This window comes from Pristiophorus japonicus, chromosome 17, assembly GCF_044704955.1.
Source record: "Pristiophorus japonicus isolate sPriJap1 chromosome 17, sPriJap1.hap1, whole genome shotgun sequence".
NCBI classification, from domain to species: Eukaryota; Metazoa; Chordata; class Chondrichthyes; family Pristiophoridae; genus Pristiophorus; species Pristiophorus japonicus.
This window is the reverse complement of record NC_091993.1, coordinates 17,948,000-17,969,731: the sequence shown is the minus strand read 5'-3', so window position 1 is coordinate 17,969,731 and position 21,732 is coordinate 17,948,000. Positions and strand designations below refer to the sequence as shown.

The 21,732-nt window shown below is 43.6% G+C and overlaps 1 protein-coding gene across 1 annotated transcript in view; it reads right to left on the bottom strand.

Annotated features, from left to right (window-relative positions):
* The window catches only part of ubap1lb (ubiquitin associated protein 1-like b), a 37,542-nt gene that overhangs the window by 2,996 nt on the left and 12,814 nt on the right, over window positions 1–21,732 (bottom strand). The window contains exons 3-5 of the mRNA XM_070859324.1: window positions 17,961–18,704; window positions 11,947–12,156; window positions 262–363 (exon numbers count right to left, since the gene is read on the bottom strand). Coding sequence (XP_070715425.1) covers window positions 262–363; window positions 11,947–12,156; window positions 17,961–18,704 — 1,056 coding nt within the window. The remainder of the gene's footprint in view (window positions 1–261; window positions 364–11,946; window positions 12,157–17,960; window positions 18,705–21,732) is intronic.

Here is a 21,732-nt window from a genome sequence, read left to right as displayed (position 1 = left end):
AACTCCAAAAAGAAACTTTTAGCTCCAAAAAATGGAGCTAGATCGATCCTTCCGATGGCGAATTTTGGGCCCGAAGGGGTTGACATGTCTTGTATACATACAAGTTATTTCTTTTGCCAGTAGACATTTCTAGATTTAGATTATTCAACAGGATATGGGTAAAAGATTTGATCATTTACATTTTCATATACAACATACGTAGGACAGGATAAGAAAAAAAAGTAATACTTTTAAAATACAGGAAATTAAAGAGCATCATACCTTTGCCTCTGAATTCTGGAAGATCTCCATAGCTTCTTCCACGAGCCTCTCCTTATAGCCCTCCTTACAGAAACGGTCCCAGGCACTCAGGTACTTGAGGATCTGGTATAAAAACACTAGACAATTAAAGAGTGAAAGGATCAGCAGAAAACTAACAACATTATTTTGCACGCAGGACTGCAAAGATCAAACAACAGAAAGGTCATGAACGTTGGTGATAATTGATATTTAATAACATCAGTGCAACAGCTACAAAAAATGTGTCATCTCAACCTGTCTGAACTATCTCGTCCTTCATTTCTCAAAGCATTTCAGGCTATTTATAGATTATAAGAAAAGAATTGGAAGCAAATGAAAACAATTGAATGTTTGCTCAAATTATTACCGACAGCTCTATTTATCGAAAATGTACTTTCATTTAATCCATTCATTTTTCTGATTATAACTCAATTTATTTCTTACGATTATTTTATAATTATATATATGTATAAAACTATCAGTGAAAAATCTAGCCTCCAAACGACTTCTACTAAATTCTGAGACTACTATGATACATTGAGAGGCGTTTTAAAACAGCTTTATAATGAGCTGAATCTCAAATGCCTTGCATTGTATCTACAAATAGCAGAGATTTTTTTTAGAACCTGATTAAAGATTTAGATTTTAACTCCAGAACTGGGTTTCTAATAAAAGTTACACAATACAAAATGGATGCAGTTAGTTGCACTGTGAAAATGGTCTGATTGGCTCTGGATTATCACATGACCTGATTGCTGATTGGTCCCCTGACAGAGTTCCTGTTTAATCAGCAGGGTGAGTGCCACTCACAGTCTAATTGTGCAGAGCCATTGTTTAGTCAGCAGGTATGTGTTACTGTGTAACTATAGGGACTTTGGTTATTCAGCAGGTAAGTGTTACCCCTTTGCAAGGCAGCTCTGGAAGGAGATGCAGTGGTTGCTGTCGAGGTTCATCCCAAGCAGCTCCGTAACACAGGACTCTGTGCTCTGCGGACTGCTCCCAGGGACGCACACCGCTGCTGCTGGAGAGCCATCAACTCGGTGGAAGACACACTTTGGACTTCCCGAAACTTGCTGGTCTTCCAGAACAAGGAGATGTCCACGGCTGAATGTTGCAGACTGGCGCAATCGAAGGTCCAGGAGTACGTGCTGAGGGACGCATTAAAGATTGGTGCAATCGCCGCAAAGGCATGAGGGGAAAGAGCCACAGTTTAAGGCCCTTCCGTCACGGTAAACCCAGGGGATGGAACCAGACCCACCTCGGGCTGTACTTGTTAATCTGCTTGTATACATAGAGCACCATGTACTGAAAAACACCTGTGTTGTGCCATGTATAATGAAAGTCTCTGCACTCTTTAGTAATGTGTAAAGAAATGTAAATGTATTCTCATCCGTTCCGTGTATTGCTTTCATCTACATAGTGCTACATGTAACGTGATTCGTGATCGGTATTGAAATGTATCCTGGAATGTAATGTAAACCTGTTCTTATCTGCTCCATGTAATACCCTCATATGCACAGTACTACATGTAACGTGATTTAAGGATTGTACTAAATTGTACATTGAAATGTAATGCTAGTGCATTTTATGGAACTGCTGTCAGCATCCAAACGAATTGTATGGAATTGCTGACCGCGAGGTACTGAACTATTTTCCAATGTATTGTGAAAATTTTATATGAATAAAGTATATTTTTGGGAAAAAAAATCCCTTTGTCTCTCTAATCTCTCCTGCCTTCCACCCTATCACAGACCTTCCCCTTTGTTCTTCCCTCCCCTCCCCCTTTCAGTGCCCTTGCACTTCCTTAAGTCTGTTACATCTCGAACCTTTCCTGTTCTGACGAAGGGTCACAGACCCGAAACGTTAACTCTGTTTCTCTCTGACCCCGGTGTTGCGAAGGATGGGTCTGGCCAGGCTGCCGTGGAACGCTCCAACCAGTTGGACCATGCCTGACCACCTGACCTTCATGGGAAAGTTTTTCAAGAAAAACACCTTTGACCACAAGGCCATAAAGCAGTGGTCGGCACCCAAGGTCCTGGACGCCCTACGGAAGGAGGAAATGATGGCCTGTCGGGCGGTTCCCCGAGCAGACCGTCGAACTCGTTTGGCAGAATGTCTCATCGCTAGAGCTTTCACACGAGCACCAAGACGTAGTTTGGTTGGCGGTGAGAAGGGCCCTACTCGTCAGATCCTTCATGCACAGCCGGGGTTTCAGAGACACGGCACTCTGCCCCTGAGTTGGCTGTGGTGCGGACGAGACAGTCATCCATCTCCTTCGGGACTGCCCCTTTGCAAGACAGATCTAGAAGGAGATGCAGCGGTTGCTGTCGAGGTTCATCCCAAGCAGCTCCGTAACACAGGACTCTGTGCTCTGTGGACTGTTCCCAGGGACACACACCGAGACAGACATCATCTGCTGCTGGAGAGCCATCAACTCGGTGAAAGACGCTCTTTGGTCTTCCCGAAACTTGCTGGTCTTCCAGAGCAAGGAGATGTCCACGGCCGAGTGTTGCAGACTGGCGCAATCGAAGGTCCAGGAGTACGTGCTGAGGGATGCACTAAAGATTGGTGCAGTCGCCGCAAAGGCACGAGGGGGAAGAGCCACAGTTTAAGGCCCTTCCGTCACGGTAAACCCAGGGGATGGAATCAGACCCCCCTCGGGCTGTACTTGTTAATCTGCTTGTATACATAGAACACCATGTACTGAAAAACACCTGTGCTGTGTCATGCATAATGAAAGTCTCTGCACTGTTTAGTAACTTGTAAAGAAATGTAAATGTATCCCCATCCATGCCATGTACTGCTTTCATCTGCATAGTGCTACATGTAACGTGATTCGTGATCGATATTGAAATGTATCCTGGAATGTAATGTAAACCTGTTCTTATCTGCTCCATGTAATACCATTATTTGCACAGTACTACATGTAACGTGATATACGGATTGTACTAAACTGTACCTTGAAATGAAATGCACGCTAGTGCGTTGTACGGAACTGCTGTCAGCATCCAAACAAATTGTATGGAATTGTTGACCGCAAGGTATTGAACTATTTTACAATGTATTGTGAACATTTTTTATATGAATAAAGTATATTTTTGGAAAAAAAAACTTTCTCTCCACAGATGCTGCCTGACCTGAGATTTCCAGCATTTTCTTTTATTGTTACTCATCATATAATGTGTAGAACCTATGTTAATTCAGGAGGGCAACGGTTACTCACTGTCCAACTGTGTGGACCCCTTGCTTAATCAGCAGGGTAAGGGCGATTCACTGTATAAATGCAGATCGTCTGTATGACTGTGTGGATCCCTCCTTTATTCAGCAGTGTAAAAGTAATAGACTGACTGACAGAGATTACCAGCAAAGCAAAACTGAAGAAGAGAAGAATCATGACCTCTGAATTTCTTTTTAGGCTATCATTAGTGTTATGTATGTAATAACTCGATAGACTGAATACTGTAAACTAACAGAGTTACAAACCTGGCTCTGCTTTATTAGGGCCCAAAGTGATTACATTACATGATGGCTTGCCTTTTATACCTGGGCCGCACACATGTGCATACAGCCCAATGACCTCTGACAGTGGCGCCACCTGGTGGCTAGTAACCCCAAGCATACATACATGACAATATCCCCCTTTAAGATATTAGTAATAGTCTTTTTACAAATTGAGACGGTCCGTGGCTTTCCGCTCCCGAGTTGATCGTCTCGATTCAACTCCAGCCTTGGGCGAGCATTCCGAGTCTGTTATGACTGGGGGGCTGGGTAGCCGATCGGATGGGAGTGGTAATGGCCATGTCAGGGATTGAAAGTCCAGATTCATTGATGACAGCGGAGTCCTCTGATGACTGACGGTAGGTTGGTTGGTCACTGATTGTGTCTTCCTCAGACTGTTCTGGCTCATCCGTGTGCTGCAGTTTTATCTGATCAACATGTTTCCTGCACGCTTGCCATTCTTGAGCTTGACGATAAACACTGTTACCCTCCTTGGCCTTAACGGTACTGGCGATCCACTTGGGACCTTGACCATAATTTAGTACATACACAGGATTGTTAACAGAAATGTCGCGTGACACAGCAGCGCGATCATGATACCACTGCTGACTTTGACGTCTATATTCAACATGATCGTTCAAGTCAAGGTGGAGGAGAGAGAGCTTGGTCTTGAGACCTCTCTTCATCAATAGTTCAGCAGGGGAGACCCCGGTAAGCCAGTGGGGTCTTGTCCTGTAACTAAGCAATATGCATGACAAGCGAGTCTGCAGTGAACCTTGAGTTACACCTTTCATACTCTGCTTGATGGTTTGGACAGCACGCTCTGCTTGACCATTAGATGCGGGTTTGAATGGTGCTGACCTCACATGTTTGATACCATTGAGTTTCATGAACTCTTGAAACTCCAGACTAGTGAAGCAAGGTCCGTTGTCGCTTACAATGATGTCGGGCAGACCATGAGTGGCAAACATGACACGAAGGCTCTCAATGGTAGCTATGGATGTACTGGATGACATGATTATACACTCTATCCACTTGGAATATGCATCCACCATAACTAAAAACATCTTTCCCAGGAAGGGACCTGCAAAGTCAATGTGGATCCAGGACCATGGTTTAGATGGCCACGAGCACAGACTCAGTGGTGATCCCGCTGGTGCTTTGTGTGCGGCTGCATCAAGCTGTGCACAGACCCCCAGTATGCAAACACCAAGTGTCACTACGTGCTGAGGTTCTACCTGTCCCCGGTGTTGCGAAGGATGGGTCTGGCCACGCTGCCGCGAAACGCCCCCACCAGCTGGACCATGCCTGTCCACCTGTCCTTCGTGGAAAAGTTTTTCACAAAAAACCCCTTTGGCCACAAGGCCATAAAACAGTGGTCAGCACATAAGGTCCTGGACGCCCTACGAAAGGAGGAGAGGGTGGACCCTGTCGGGTGGTTCCCTGAGCGGACTGTTGAACTTATTTGGCAGAACGTCTCATCGCCAGAGCTTTCACACAAGCACCAAGACGTAGCTTGGTTGGCGGTGAGGAGGGCCTTACCCGTCAGAGCGTTCATGCACAGCCGACATATCATCAACACGGCACGGTGCCCCCGAGTCGGCTGCGGGGTGGATGAGACTGTCACCCATCTCCTTCAGGACTGCACCTTCGCAAGGCAGGTTTGGATGGAGATGCAGTGGTTGATGTCGAGGTTCATCCCAAGCAGTTCCGTAACACAGGACTCGGTGCTCTACGGGCTGTTCCCAGGGACACACACCGAGACAGACATCACCTGCTGCTGGAGGGCCATCAACTCGGTCAAAGACGCTCTTTGGTCTTGCCGAAACTTGCTGGTCTTCCAGAGCAAGGAGATGTCCACGTCTGCGTGTTGCAGACTGGCGCAATCCAAGATCCAGGAGTACGTGCTGAGGGACGCACTTAAAATTGGTGCAGTCGCCGCAAAGGCACGGTGGGGAAGGGCCACAGTTTAAAGCCCTTCTGCCACGGAAAACCCAGGGGCAGGAATCAGTACAAAACCCCCCTCGGGCCGTACTTGAAATTTACTTTTTGTGTACATGGAGCACCATGATCTGTAAACACCTATGTAGTGCCATGTACAATGCAAGGTCTGTTGCGAAATGCATGTTGAAAAGAAAAAAAAAATGTAAATGTACCGTGACCTCATTCCGTGTACTGTATAGTGACACATGAAATGTAATTTGTTTGCATGTACTACAAGGTATCCCGCATTGGACCGAATTGTACTTGAACTGGAAAACAAGGAAATGTAACGAACGGAACTGCCATCAGCACCCAAATAATAGTGTATGGGAATGCTGACCGCAGCTAAAAGTATTGAAATGCCTTTGAATGTACTGTACAGATTTTTTTTATGAATAAAGTATATTTTGAAATTAAAAAAAGATTCCGCTGGTGCTTTACTTAGCTGCATGCAAGTATTGCACTGATGCACACATGATTCCATATCAGAGTCAATTCCAGGCCACCATACATGAGACCTGGCAATGGCTTTCATCATGACAATACCGGGATGAGTGCTGTGTAGATCATGTACAAGTTTCTCTCTGCCTTTCTTAGGCATAACAACACGATTACCCCCCCAGTAAACAATCTGACTGAATGGATAGTTCGTCTTTGCGACGGTTGTACGGTTTGGTCTCATCACCCATTTGCTTGGGTATGGCAGACCAATCAGAACTAAAGACACAACATTTCACAACCGATAATATCAGGTCCCTGCTGGTTCAGGTCTTAACTTGTTGAGCCGTGACAGGGGTTCCTTCACTTTCAAAAGCATCTATAATGAACAGTAGGTCTGCAGGTTGTGGTGTCTCCACCTCCAGTGTGGGCAACAGCAGACAGCTCAGTGCATCGGCACAGTTCTCCGTGCCAGGTCTATGGTGAATGACATAATCATAGGCAGATAATGTCAGCGCCCACCTCTGGATGTGGGACGATGCATTAGTATTTATATCTTTGTTTTCCGGAAACAATGAAATGAGTGGCTTGTGATCTGTTTCCAGTTCAAACTGAAGACCAAACAAGTAGTGATGCATCTTTTTAACACCATACACACAGGCTAGTGCTTCTTTTTCTACCATGCTGTAGGCTCTTTCCGCCTTTGACAAACTTTTAGAAGCATACGCAACAGGTTGTAGTTTACCCGACTCATTAGCTTGTTGGAGCACGCAACCAACTCCATATGACAAAGCATCACAAGCCAATACTAGACGCTTACATGGATCATAATGTACCAGCAGCTTGTTAGAGCAAAGCAGATTAGTAGCTTTCTCAAAAGCTCTATCTTGAGACACAACCCAAAGCCAGTTGTCACCTTTTCTTATTAGCATGTGCAGTGGCTCTAATGAAGTGCTCAATCTCGGTAGAAAATTACCGAAGTAGTTGAGTAGACCAAGGAACGAATGCAGCTTCGTCACATTCTGAGGCTTGGGTGCATTTCTGATGGCCTTTGTTTTTGAGTCCGTAGGTCTGATGCCGTCAGCAGCAATTTTCCTCCCCAGGAATTCGACTTCCGGTGTCATGAAGACGCACTTCGAACGTTTCAGTCTGAGTCCCACTTTGTCCAGACGATGTAGAACCTCTTCCAGGTTGTTCAGATGTTCGCCGGTGTCACGACTTGTGACCAGGGTGCTATCTTGGAACATGACGGTTCTAGGGACAGACTTCAGTAGACTCTCCATGTTCCTCTGAAATAAGGCTGCAGCCGAGCTAATTCCGAAAGGACTCCTGTTGACGATAAACAGTCCTTTGTTGATGCACGTAAGTTTCTTCGACGTCTCGACAAGCTCCTGTGTCATGTAGGCCGACGTCAAATCCAGTTTAGTGAACGACTTTCCCCCCAGCTAGCATTGCAAACAGGTCATCAACCTTCAGTAACGAGTATTGATCCTGTTTCAAAACTCAGTTGACCGCAACCTTGTAGTCTCCACAAATCCTGATAGTGCCATCACTCTTCAACAGAGGAACAATAGGGCTGGCCCATTCGTTAAATTCGACCGGTGATATGACCCCTTCACTCTGGAATCTGTCCAGTTCGATTTTGACCTTCTCCCTTATCATGTATGGAACCGCCCGAGCTTTATGATGGACGGGTCTTGCATCAGAGACTACGTGGATCTGCACCTTGGCTCCCGTGAAATTGCCGATGCCTGGTTCAAACAGCGAGGGGAACTTGCTCAGCACTTGAACATATGGAGTATCATCCTCCGACAACAAAGCTTTGATATCGTTCCAATTCCATTTGATTTTTTTCTAGCCAATTCCTGCCGAACAGCATTGGACCATTGCCTGGAACAATCCATAATGGTAAATCATGAACCGCACTATCATACGAACCTTGACTACTGCGCTGCCAATCACGGTTATGAGTTCTTTAGTGTACGTACTCAACTTGGCATTAACTGGACTCAGCTTAGGCCTCACAGCCTTAGTATCCCACAGCTTGTCGAATGTCCTCTGGCTCATTATTGATTGATTCGCACCCGTGTCCAATTCCATCGGTACCGGCACACCGTTAAGTTTCACATTTATCATTATCGATTGGCTCTTTGTTAGGAACGAATACAGTCCATCCTCTTCTGGTATCTCAGATTGCATATCCGGATCCGCGCTATACTAGTCATCATCCTCCACATTTGTCACAGCACGCTTGTTCAGTTGCGGACACATGCGCTGGAAATGCCCCAGTCTCGAACAGCCTTTACAAATGTACTGTTTAAACCAACACTGATGAGGCCGATGATTGCCCCCACAACACCAACACGGTGAAATCAGATTCATTCCCGTTGGCGGACTTTGGGCAGCCACAGGTTTCGCATACGCGGTCGAGTAGCCCCTGCCATATGCAGCTCTGCCAAACGACGATACAATCTTGTTTACAGTACTTGCCGAGTTCCGATTTTTCGATGATATCTGCTTTAAGTTTTTGTCCGTCGTCATGCATGCCTGGGCAATCGTGATGGCCTTGCTCAAATCCAGCGTCTCCGCCGCCAGTAGCTTACGCAGGATCACCTCATGGTTGATGCCAATTACAAAGAAGTCCCACAGCATGTCTCCCAACGCGTTTTCAAACTTACATGGTCCAGCTAGATGTCTTAGGTCGGCAACAAGTTCCGACACACCCTGACCCTCAGAACGAACGTGCGTGTAGAATCGATATCGTGAGATGATGATGCCTTCTTCTGGTTTGAAATGGTCACATACCAGAGCACACAATTCCTCATAGCCCTTGTCTGTTGGACTTGCAGACGAGAGAAGATTCTTTATGAGTCCATAGATTTTCGGACCGCAAACCGTGAGGAAGCCTGCCCTGCGCCGAACTGCGTCAGTGGGTTCCTCCGTTTTGTTTGCCACGAAGTACTGATCCAGGCAAGCTACAAAATCTGCCCAGTCCTCGCCCTCCACGAATCTCTCCACAATTCCAATTGTGCTCATTTTTGCATGCGAAGGTTCTTAAGTTACCTCGTCGCCAAGTGTTATGTATGTAATAACTCGATAGACTGAATACTGTAAACTAACACAGGTACAAACCTGCCTCTGCTTTATTAGGGTCCAAAGTGATTACATTACATGATGGCTTGCGTTTTATACCTGGGCCGCGCACACGTGCATATAGCCCAATGACCTCCGACCGTGGCGCCACCTGGTGGCTAGTAACCCCAAGCATACATACATGACAATTAGATTGTCCTGTTCTTTCAAAATTAATACCAAATTAATACCAAAAAATCGGTTCTGATAACTTTTTGTCAACAGCAACCTGAAATGCCTCGTCAGTGGAGTCTGGGTAAGATGCAAAAAGCAAGTCTGAGAACTGGTGGCAGCTACAAGCGGTGCAGCTCATCAACAGAAAATGACCCCAAACAACCAAGTGTCTCTTCTTACTTTCAAAATATCCACACTTAGAATGTCAAGAATTTCTAATGCTGAATATTAACAGGTACAAAGAAACATCAATGGAGCCAAAAAATTTTTCCAGCTCAGTTTCTCTCATTAGTTTGGTTTTACTGTGGAATAAGTTGAACAGGAAAGAAATAGTAGCAGCCGAAATGACTATTTCCAGGATAGTTTAGCATGTTTAATGCAGAACGATTCCCGGTTTTATATTGTTCCACAATTTACTGTAAAAATAATGGCGAGGCTAATGGCGCTCACCGTTATTTATCCGCAAATCAGACAGCATCTTCAGGTGAGCGCCGACGCGCAGTTAAACGCAAAAATCCGGAAGCTGCTGTCAGAGATGTGGCACCCATCGGTAAGCTGCACAAAAACAGCATCTCACCATGTGGCTCCCCATTCACATGTATTGAATGCCGCAAAGTTCCTGCACTTGTGTCGTTGATACGGATTAAACTCACTACAGAAAGTTAGGGCTTGTCCATTTCAGTCTACAGTGTGGTAGGTCTTAATTACTGCCAAACAACCTCTCTGGCACTGAAAATTTACTATTACAAGTGTAGAGTCTCATTCCATCAGATTTTAATGGTTGTTGACGATTATTTTTTTAATTTAATTTTTTTCAACTTAATTTTTTTCAACTTTTTCTTTATGTCTCTTTTCTCGCTCTCTCTTGATCCAATCTTTCTTTCCCTCTCTTTATTTTGCTTACTTTACCTGATTTGACATTAAGTTCACCATTCTAACTTACACTTCCGGGATCAGACTGTGCGCTATTTAGTAATGATGCTTCAATCTGATTGGTTAAGGAGACACACAGTTGCTTGTCCTGTTTACTCAGGTCTCAGATCCCCTGTAGAGGGCGCCGCGCCACTTAGCCCCCTAACTTTCAGCAACTTCCAGTGCAAAAGGTCATAATTGGCAAGGGCAAGTCTAAGAATGGCAGGCTCGTTCATTCTCCGGAACAGTAAATTCTGGCCCATTAAGTACGAGACATTATTGCCAACAATCGATGCAGCAAAAGTTTTAATACTCTAAAGCTAAAATGCTTTCTTTGGATCACTTCAGCGATACTGCCAAACTATCAAATATCAAACCAAGACTACATCTAGAATTCCTTTTACAGTATTTGCTTTTAAGGAAAAAAATGGAGGTTGCTGGAATTTTTCTTAAAATAACCTCTGTGGTGTTGCTATTTACAAATAACATGTTCTGGCAGTGTCAATTTATAGTGTACTGGTTGTCCTTGAATTTGAAATTTAACCTGCACATGTCAAGAAGGGATTATTCTGAATTGGTTCGGGTTACATTGATTCCCTGGGTATTTGTTGTGATTAGATTTTTATTTTTAGACCACCTGTTTCCACTCAACTTATGCTGGGAGGACACAAACTCTCTGTGCTCAGGAGAAGGAGGAGAGAGAGAAATGGGTGCAGGTGCCCCCTACATTGTTAGTTCTTACAACCAGCAAGGTGGCTATTGGCACTGGTGGCTTTGGACACCTGAAGTTTTTGCTTAATCAACAGGGATGGACGGCCCTGGTCATGAACCACTCTGCTTCCTCCATTATCTCGGAGGAGTTGATAGATCCGCTTACTGATGTCTCGAAGCACCCGGCTTCCTCCCTCTCAAGAGGAGGAGATAGGCCAGGTCACTGACGTCTCCTTCAGGGTAGGATGACCTTGGTGCTCCTGGTTACCCCGAGTCTCCCTTTCAAGCAACAGGACGAGGTGGTCACTGACACCGCAGCCACTATGTTACCTTTTCCTTTGGGAGAGTGGAAAGATCTTCAGCTAACCATCAACAGATTTTCTTCTTCAGCTGAGGACCATGATTTGTCAGTGACAATATTTTTCAGAGATGTCACCAATGCTACTCTGCAGTTGGTCAATATGGGTTGGTTCAGTCAGTTTTACCTCTAGTCTGAAGGACTGAATTTAATGGTCCTCCACAAAACTGTCAAATGTCACCTACTTGAGAATGTCGACAGAGGTTGGATTTCAGATTCAGAATGGAAGCTCACTCCTTGACCAACCTCCTCGTCCACGAGAGTGACTGCCTTCCCCAACTTAAAGCCACTCTAGATTTCTTTCCTTGCTTGTATAACTATTTGAAATGGCATGCATTCAGAAAGGAAAAGCTAGAAAAAGCTAAACTTTAAAAAAAAACTAATCTCGATGTGATAGTGAAAACATTTAAAGAGGTCTCACCACCTCTGGCCCTGCAGGAGTTAACTGATATATAACATACCTGTCCTGTGCTTTGTTGTCCAACATTCTGGATCGCCCAAATCACTCTGCTTATTGGATATCCCCGCTTCAGAACCGGCTGAATGAGGTCCCGCTCTTTTTGACTCAGTGCCAATAGTAGGTCAACAGTCGAGTCTGGGAGAGATTTGTAGGAACTTAAAGGTCTTGGAGTCGACGGAGGCGCCGGAAGGCAGGAATAGGGTCTGAGAGACTGCGACAGAACAAACAAACATTCAGAACACAAGCAGGAGGAACAGTGTGGGCATGCAGTTATCTCTCAGTGCACAACACACACTCAACCTTCGGATCTATAAAAATGTTTTATTTGTTTTCATCCAGGAAAGGATTTGGTTTTTCTTCTTCTTTTGTTTCACATTTAGCTACTCTAAGCACTAAAGGAACGATAGCATGGTGGTAATGTATTGGGCTAGTAATACTGAGGCCTGGACTAATGATTGTGGAGGTACGAGTTCAAATCCCATCACAGCAGCTGGGGAATTTAAATTCAGTTAATTAAACAAATCTGGACAGGAAAAAAAAAAGCTAGTATCAATAATGGGAACGATGAAACTACTAGATTGTCATAAAAACCCATTTGGTTCACTAATGCCCTTTAAGGAAGGAAAATCTGCTAGCCTATATGTGACTCCAGACCCACCCACAGCAATGTAGTTAACACCCTTACCACCATCACCTTCTCAAGGGCAATAAGTACTGGCCTTCCCAGTATCACCCACATCCAATGAATGAATAAGTAAAACATTACATCAGAGCATTTATCCTTTAATTTTGTTCTATCTAGACCATCAATTATACTACCTACTCGCAATCTGCACTTGATTAGAATGATAAGATTTTCAAAGTTAAAGAAAATCAAATTATCCTTATGGTTTGGCCCAGCTCACAATTTACAATTATGAAACACAATTTCTGTTTCTTGCTGCAGTCTTGGCAGGGAAGATTTCAACAGTAGACAGTGAAAGCTCGGGGATAATACAATATGTAATACATGTGCTTCCTCCTGTAGTTACACAGTTGTTTAAAACTACGCCACTGAACAGATTGTTAATATTTGATAAACATTTGATTTGCCCCAGGGGAACTCGTTTCATATCCTCTTCTGCACTGCCTGAGATTTGGATACCGTCAGACAAAGTGGGCGTGGCATGTGCCAATATTTTTGCTTTATTTAACAATAAAGCTTCATGACTTAACGCCCTCCCGTGGACAAGCAGGATTTTTCACAAGTGGTTTGGAAACTTTTCCCGATCTTAGTTCTCCTGATTGAACTGCGGCACTGTTTGAAAAGAAAGAAGAAAAAAAAAGACTTGCATTTATATAGCGCCTTTCACGACCATCGGACGTCTCAAAGCACTTTACAGCCAATGAAGTACTTTTGGAGTGTAGTCACTGTTGTAATGTGGGAAATGCGGCAGCCAATTTGCGCACAGCAAGTTCCCACAAACAACAATGTGATAATGACCAGATTACCTGTTTTTTTGTATTATGTTGATTGAGGGATAAATATTGGCCAGGACACCGGGGATAACTCCACTGCTCTTCTTCAAAATAGTGCCCTGGGATCTTTTACATCCACCTGAGATAGCAGACGGGGCCTCGGTTTAACGTCTCATCTGGAAGATGGCACCTCCGACAGTGCAGCACTCCCTCAGCATTACACTGGAGTGTCAGCCTAGTTTTATGTGCTCAAGTCCCTGGAGTGGGACTTGAACCCACAACCTTCTGACTCAGAGGTGAATGTGTTACCCACTGAGCCACAGCTGACACCCCAATTGCCATAGCCTGCAAGTGACAATGGAAGTTAGGCCTTATTAGTATTCGTTTATATCTTGCAGCCTGGATCAATGCCCAGTACTATAGCATATGTGGTTAAAAATAATTAGACCATTAAGGGATGTGACCCCATGAAAAATGCCTGTTACTATTTTCCACCATAAGTCAATTGTTAAAAATGACAAGTAGTAAGAGCTCTTTGAATAAGGGTTTTATAGTTCCACTCAATTAGAGCATTGCAGGGTTTAAAAGGAAATGATTCTCTGTGAGCATTAGGTATTTAATGCAACCCATTATTTAAATTAGCTGAAACATTATAATTAGATAAGTAGTATCATAACATATAAGGCTATTGCTAAATAATTTGGCTGATTCAAGTTTGTGGGGCCACATGGTTGTATAATAATTTGTACATAGGTGGGGATTTATATGTGTTTGTGATTTTTGGGGGGACAGTTAAGTCAGTCACGATTTAGTTGTTCACTTTTATCTCTCTCTTCGCTGGGATTGATCAATTTCAACTTTTGAATCAAACGAAACATTGAGCCAGGCCCACTTTCAGTTCACTGGTAGTTACACCATGCACTTTCACATTGCTGCTCCAGGATCAGGAGTTTTGATAAGACAGCTAGAAACACGTCAATGAAAAATCTGTCCAGTACTGAGTTGCCAGAGTCTGCAGTGAGGAGGGGGAGAGGAATGGTGCTGTGATTGTGTGGGGGAACTGCACGTTTACTAGCTCAGCCTCGCCGGAACAAAACAGGGGGGATGATTAAAACGTTTGCAGATGACACTAAAATTGGCCGTGTGGTTGATAATGAAGATGAAAGCTGCAGACTGCAGGAAGATATCAATGAACTGGTCAGGTGGGCAGAGCAATGGCAAATGGAATTCAATCCAGAGAAGTGTGAGGTAATTCATTTGGGGAGGGCCAACAAGGCAAGGGAATACACATTAAATGGTAGGACACTGAGAAGTGCAGAGGAACAAAGGGACCTTGGAGTGCAGTTCCACAGATCCCTGAAGGTAGCAGGCCAGGTAGATAAGGTGGTTAAGAAGACATACGGAATACTTGCCTTTATTAGCCGAGGCATAGACTACAAGAGCAAGGGGGTTATGCTTGAACTGTATAAAACACTAATTAGGCCACAGCTAGAGTACTGTGTATAGTTCTGGTCACCACATTATAGGAAAGATGTGATTGCACTAGAGAGGGTACAAAGGAGATCTAGGAGGATGTTGCCTGGACTTTTCAGCTATGCGAAAAGATTGGATAGGCTGGGGTTGTTTTCTTTGGAACAGAGGAGGTTGGGGGGAGACCTTATTGAGGTATATACAATTATGAGGGGCCTAGATAAAATGGATATGAAGGACCTATTTCCCTTAGCAGAGGAGTCAACAACGTGGGGGCATAGATTTAAAGTAATTGGTAGGAGGGTTAGAGGAGATTTGAGGAGAATTCTTTTCACCCAGAGGCTGGTGGGGTTCTGGAACTCACTGCTTCAAAGGGTGGTAGAGGCAGAAACCCTCACCACATTTAAGAAGTACTTGGATATGGACTTGAAGTGCCATAACCTACAGGGCTGTGGACCAAGAGCTGGAAAGTGGGATTAGGCTGGATAGCTCTTTGTCGGCCGGCACGGACATGGGCCGAAATGGCCTCCTTCTGTGCTGTAAATTTCTATGATTTTATGATAGAGGACAGTATTGCGTGACTTTTTTGCACTGTTGAGGCATTTTCTACTCCGCTGGGGCTGCCCTTGCCACGCAAAGGGAGGGTGACAACCCATTCCAAGCACGTTCCCAAAACGGTTCTGAAACTGGCAGCAGGAGATGAATCAGATTTGCCCAGAATAACTTACCTCCTATTTTCTTCCCTGCTTTGTAAGGAAGTATTTAGTCTGGTCTTGGCTCTTCCAAGGCAGAGATTGCCATCTCAATCTTTGTCGTGTGGTGGGCCTATAATTCCATTTGGCAGTCCGAAAGTAACATTTTGTTAAAAAATTCCAGTAGGACGCGGTTAATTTAATAGCTTGTCCAGGAGATATGATTTCCACTTGACTGTGCTCTGGCCAACTATTTTGACTGTCTAACTATTTATGTGGCTGTAGTGCCAATTGGAAAGACATGACTGCACAAGTAACCCTGTTGGAAAACTGATGTTATTGGAAATGGATAATAGCAGTTAAAACTACATCAAAACTCAGAAGAGGATTTTTATGGATTGTGAAATTGATCTGTAAGTAGAAGGAATGAAGCCTTGAGATGCCAAGATTCTCTGTGCGACACAACATGAAACATTGGGAATCATAGGCAGAACTAGAAGAAAGCATGCAAGAAACTGCTGTGATTTAAACAGAACTCTGTTGCCTTTTCATTAATTGACATGATTTTTACTAATCGTATAGGATGGGTGATAATGTGATTCTGTCAATTGAGTTCACTGAGTTAGTTGAAAACACTAAATCGGTGTCTGGTAAATCAGTGTGATCCTTACTGTCCTTTTAGCGAAATTTCTTTTGTAAGTTACGAACCACACACAGCGAGGAACGATACTTCTGGTTTCACTATAGAAAGAAAGACTTACATTTCTATAGCGCCTTTCATGACCACTGGTTATCTCAAAGCACTTTACAGCCAATGAAGTACTTTTGGAGTGTAGTCACTGTTGTAATGTGGGAAACATGACAGCCAATTTGCACACAGCAAGCTCCCACAAACATCAATATGATAATGACCAGATAATCTGTTTTTGTTATGTTGATTGAGGGATAAATATTGACCAGGACACCAGGGATATCTCCCCAGCTCTTCTTCGAAGTAGTGCCATGGGATCTTTTACATCCACCCGAGATGGCAGGCGGGACCTCGGTTTAACGTATCATCTGAAAGACAGCACCTCTGACAGTGCAGCACTCCCTCTGCACTGCACTGAAGTATCGGCCTAGATTTGTGTGTTCAAGTCCCTGGAAGTGGGACTTGAACCCACAACCCTCTGACTCAGATGTGAGTGTGCTGCCCACTGAGCCACAGCTGACACAGTGTATAAGGAAATAGTTATTTCATAATAACAAAGAGTTGAGAGAAGAAAGGTAACTAAATTGTCCTAGAATGGTCATGGAGCACAGATTTAAAAATTAATATAGGTAGTCCAGTATTCGCCAGGTAGAAAGGTAGGACCCTGTTTCCCCTTCACACTACCCCATATAGCTAGTCCCAGACCTTGCTCAAGAGAAGTGCCAGTCAAAGTTGCTTTCTGCTGCTGGGGGCAGAGAACAAGTTTAGATGGCTAGGCCGCTCTCCATCATTGGGCTTTGAGACACACTGGGCTGAAATTCCTCTCTTCACTGCAGAAGAAGTAGAATTTAACCCCTATGAATGCTGGTCCCGCCAAACCAGGCTTACTTACCAGTGATATTTTAAAGAACTTTTTATTCACTTGGCAAAGAAGGGGACTGCCCAGAGTGGAGAGCTTGCTCAGATTGGAAAGTGGGAGGATGTAAATTTCTGTCTACAATTAACAAACCGCTGATACAATCCTGGGAATAAATGGCTTTGATACAGGTGATTTCTGAGAATGCAATTTCATCAATGAGTTATTAATTGAAATAGGCATTCTCCCATTTTTCATCCCTACCTTTGTAGAGTCATTAGGCATTTTCAAGCATGCTGGATTCTGTGACTATGACGAACTTGTTTATTGCTGATGAATATAATTATACTGATCTGGATTCTCTACAGAAGAACAACATCAAGACAGACTCCACTGTAAGATTACATCCACAAGGGAGTTACAGCAATGTCAGCTGTGGCTCAGTGGGTAGCACTCTCAGCTCTGGGTCAGAAGGTTGACGGTTCAAATCCCACTCCAGAGACTTGAGCACAAAAATCTGGGCTGACACTCCAGTGCAGTACTGAAGGGGTGCTGCACTGCTGAAGGTGCCATCTTTTCGATGAGAAGAAGAGCAGGTATCCTGGCCAATATTCATCCTTAACCAACATCACTAAAAGCAGAGAATCTGGTCATTATCATATTGCTGTTTGTGGGAGTTGCTGTGTGCAAATTGGCTGCTGTGTTTCCTACATTACCACAGTGCCTACACTTCAAAAAGTACTTCAACGGCTGTAAAGCGCTTTGGGATGTCCTGAGGTTGTGAAACCTGCTTTATAAATGCAAGTCTTTCTTTTTTTTTTTTACAAGAAGATATCCTCAAGTCTTACCAGAAATGGTGGTTTGTGTTTTCGGAGTGGAGTTCTTGCTCTAATCATAAAAGACCTTTCCAGGTGACATCGGGCGGAGGAGAGCGGTAGGCTTCCAATAGTAAATTGCTCCGAGTTCAGAGTTTTGCTGTTTCTGATGTTCTGGTGCTGACAGGGAGTTTTCCTTCCAGGCTTTCTTGGTGTATGTCCCTGTGACCAATTTGATCCCTGTCTCCTAACGTCATCCTTACCATCAGTATTGTTACAAAGAGGTGATGGCCTATGCCTAGAGATGTGAGGCAGTCTAGTTAAGCTTGCAGTCAAACATCTCTCACAGTATCTACTTCTGGAAGGGCTGTCGGAACAGAAAGGTGAGGAAGCTGGTCTTCCATCTTGCAATCGGGAATGAACATTAAATTTGCTCTTGAGAAGTGGCACTGAAGGAAGCTTCTGCTTTTCATTTTCATCAGATGATGAGAGTTCATCGTCCTCCGAGTACCCATCGTCACTTTCTGAGTCTAACATATATACATCCTTTGAACGAACATATTTAATGTCTGTCACACTGAAACTCCTGAACCTCTTGGTCTCCAAAACCATATGGCCCTTTTGAGCTTTGATATAGTGAGAGTCATCAGTGTCTTCTGCCTCAGTGTCAGAAAATGCAAGCCAAAATGGTGGACATGTTGGTACAAGCCTTGGAGGTTCTTTCAGGGCACGGTCTTGCAGCCATTCCAAGATCTTCTTTTCCAGAGTAAAATCATACTGTAAAAGATTGCAAATTAGTCATAAACAAAGCGTCAACATTTTTTCTAGCCACGCAATTAATAGCTGTGCTAAATGCAGCGGGGTTGAATTTCCACAGGGGTTCTCCCCATCATCCGAGCAAACCTGCTTCTCCGGGATTTCCGTGAATCTTCAGTTACAATGGACAATGAGCAGAAACCTGCAGAAATTAATGGCAATCGTTCAGAATTGTAACTTTAGGAAACTTCTTACGTAGCCAATAATATTTGGGGTACGGTGGCATAGTGGTTATGTTGCTGGACTAGTAATCCAGAGGCCCGCATTAATGATCTGGAGACATAAGTTGAAATCCCACCATGGCAGCTGGGGAATTTAAATTCAGTTAATTAAATTTTTTTTAAATCTGGAATAGAAAGCTAGTATCAGTAATGGTGACCATGAAACTACAGGATTGCCGTAAAAATCCATCTGATTCATTAATGCCTTTTAGGGAAGGAAATCTGCTGCCCTTACCTGGTCTGGCCGATATGTGACTCTAGACCCACAACAATGTGGTTGACTCTTAACTGTCCTCTGAAATGGCCTAGCAAGTCACTCAGTTGTATAAGGTGGCTCACCACCACCTTTTCAAGAGCAATTAGGAATGGGCAATGAATGCTGGCCTTGCCAGCGATGCCCACATCCCATGAACAAATCCATTTTTTTTTAAGTATTGTAGGATTTTCTTGGAGACACTTTTCATTTGCAAATCATATTTTCTCTCACACGCACATATCCTCATATTAATGGCTTTAGGATTTCCCCTCGCATGGCTCACGATAATTCGGTTAATATCCTGGTCTAGAAGGAGTCTTTTGCCATGCAATACACAATATATTGAAGTGGAGCTATGTTCTTTTAGGGCCATACATTCTAATTGCTGTTCAGTAAATAAGGGCCCACGACATTCAGAGTTTAATTGTAGATTAATCAGGAAATTTTGCAGATTGTAATGTGCTTGTCAGTTTCAGAGTACATGGCAGAAACATCCAGCACTTTACTATCATTTTACATCTGTGTGGCATCTGGGGTTAGGTGGACAAAATAATTACATGCACGTTTTTGTTATATACACATTGTAAAAAAGTTTTGGATCCAACTTGTATCAAACTTTAAAGTGTCACATTTTACTTCCATACACAAATCAAAAAACAGGCTAGAAGATCAAAAGAAAAAGCCAGTCATTGGCATGGAGCCTGAAATTTACAACTATCCTCTGCTAGACACTTTGGCTCGGATTTTGCGTTAATAATAACGGTGAGGCTAACGGCGCTCACTGTTATTACGGAGTAAATCGGTCAGCAATCTTCGGAGTCTGCACATACGTAGCTAAACGTGGAAAACCGAAAGTTGTGGTATGAGTTATCCTGCTTCTCCACAGGCTGTGCTATCACACAACCTTGCCGATAAACTTGGCATTGAAAGACATACAATGGCATGAAGTTGGGGTGATTACCCACTCGTTACCCACCAATGTTCCCTTTAAGCTGTGCGGAATTTTGAATGGGTCACACGGCCCATTAAAGGGGCCATCCGGCCCAAAAATAAATTACAGAGAACATTGTTAACCCATTAAACACACTGGTGTAAGGAGTACGTGAATTTTTAAGGGCGTGATAAGTGATAATTATTGCCAAACAACCTCTCTGGCCAGGAAAATTTAATTTTACAAGTGTGGAGTCTCATTCCTTCAGAAGTTAATCAGTATTGGAGATTTTTTTAAATTAAAATAATATTTTTAAACTTTTTCTGTCTGTCTCTTATTTCTCTCTCTTAATCTCATCTGTCTTTCCCAATCTTTATTTTGCATTCTGCACATGGCAACACTTTCAAACCTCATAGTGATCACCTCAACAAAAACACTGGAAGGTGATTTGGAACATGGGCTATTTTGTTAATAAAAGCATGTGCAACTTGGAGGAAGGGGGAGAATGGGTGAACCTAAAGAAAAAGCCAAGAAAATGTGTTTAAAAATAGGGATTTAAAAAAAAAATAACTCAAATAGTGGTAGAAATTGGACCAAGTTGTTCCCATTTTATGAAATGGAAAAATTCTGAACATTTCTTCCCTTGATGAAAAATGAAATTAAAAAATAAATCTCAATTCAACTGTTAAAAGCATAAACGTAAAAATGAAACTAAAATTCTCTGATTTGAAAACATTTTCAAATCTGGAGGTGATTTAACTCTTAGATTTTACAAAACAAGTAGGAATGTAAGCAACACCAAATAACAGTTAACGTTGCTGCCAGATGAAAGGACTACTTCAAACAACAAATGTTGGCAGCACATGGTCTCAGGTTAATATAGGACATCTCCTTGTGAAAATATCATCTACTGATTGCTGTAGATATAACAGTTGATTTTCAACCTAGAGCACAGATGTGGTTGCCCCTACCAACAGTAAAGAGTGTTTGAGGATTCATGGCACTTTTTGTAAAGGAGTCACCACATGGCATTTCAGGGCTGACATTGATGTGCCATCTGATATATTAACTAAACAGATACACCTGGTCGAGACCAGACGGGTCTGTCCGTTCCAGAGTAGACTTCCTGTTTGTGTCCCACATGCTCAAGGTCAGATCCACGAACGTCACGCCGGTGTTCTCCTCTGACCACTGCCTCCTACTGGCCGACTGCCTCCCACAGGAAGACCAGAAAGTTGGCAGGGGGATATGGAAGCTCAACATGAAACTGTTGACCCCAGAAAATGTTGAGGAACTCAAGAGGGATTACAAAGGTTGGGGAACTGTAAAACCCCACTGTGATTCTCCGATGCACTGGTGGGAAACAATTAAGACAAACATCAAGAGGTTCTTCATCCTCAAAGGTGTTCAGGAGGTGAGAGGGAGACAGAGGGAATTGTCCAAACTCCAGAAGAGTATGCGAGACCTGCAGTCGATGGGGGTCGATGTCGCGGAGGAACTCGAAGAGGTGAAGGGCCAGCAAGCCTCGCTCTTTGCCTCAGAGTCCTCCAAAATCATTTTCCGCTCCAGAGTCCGCTCCGT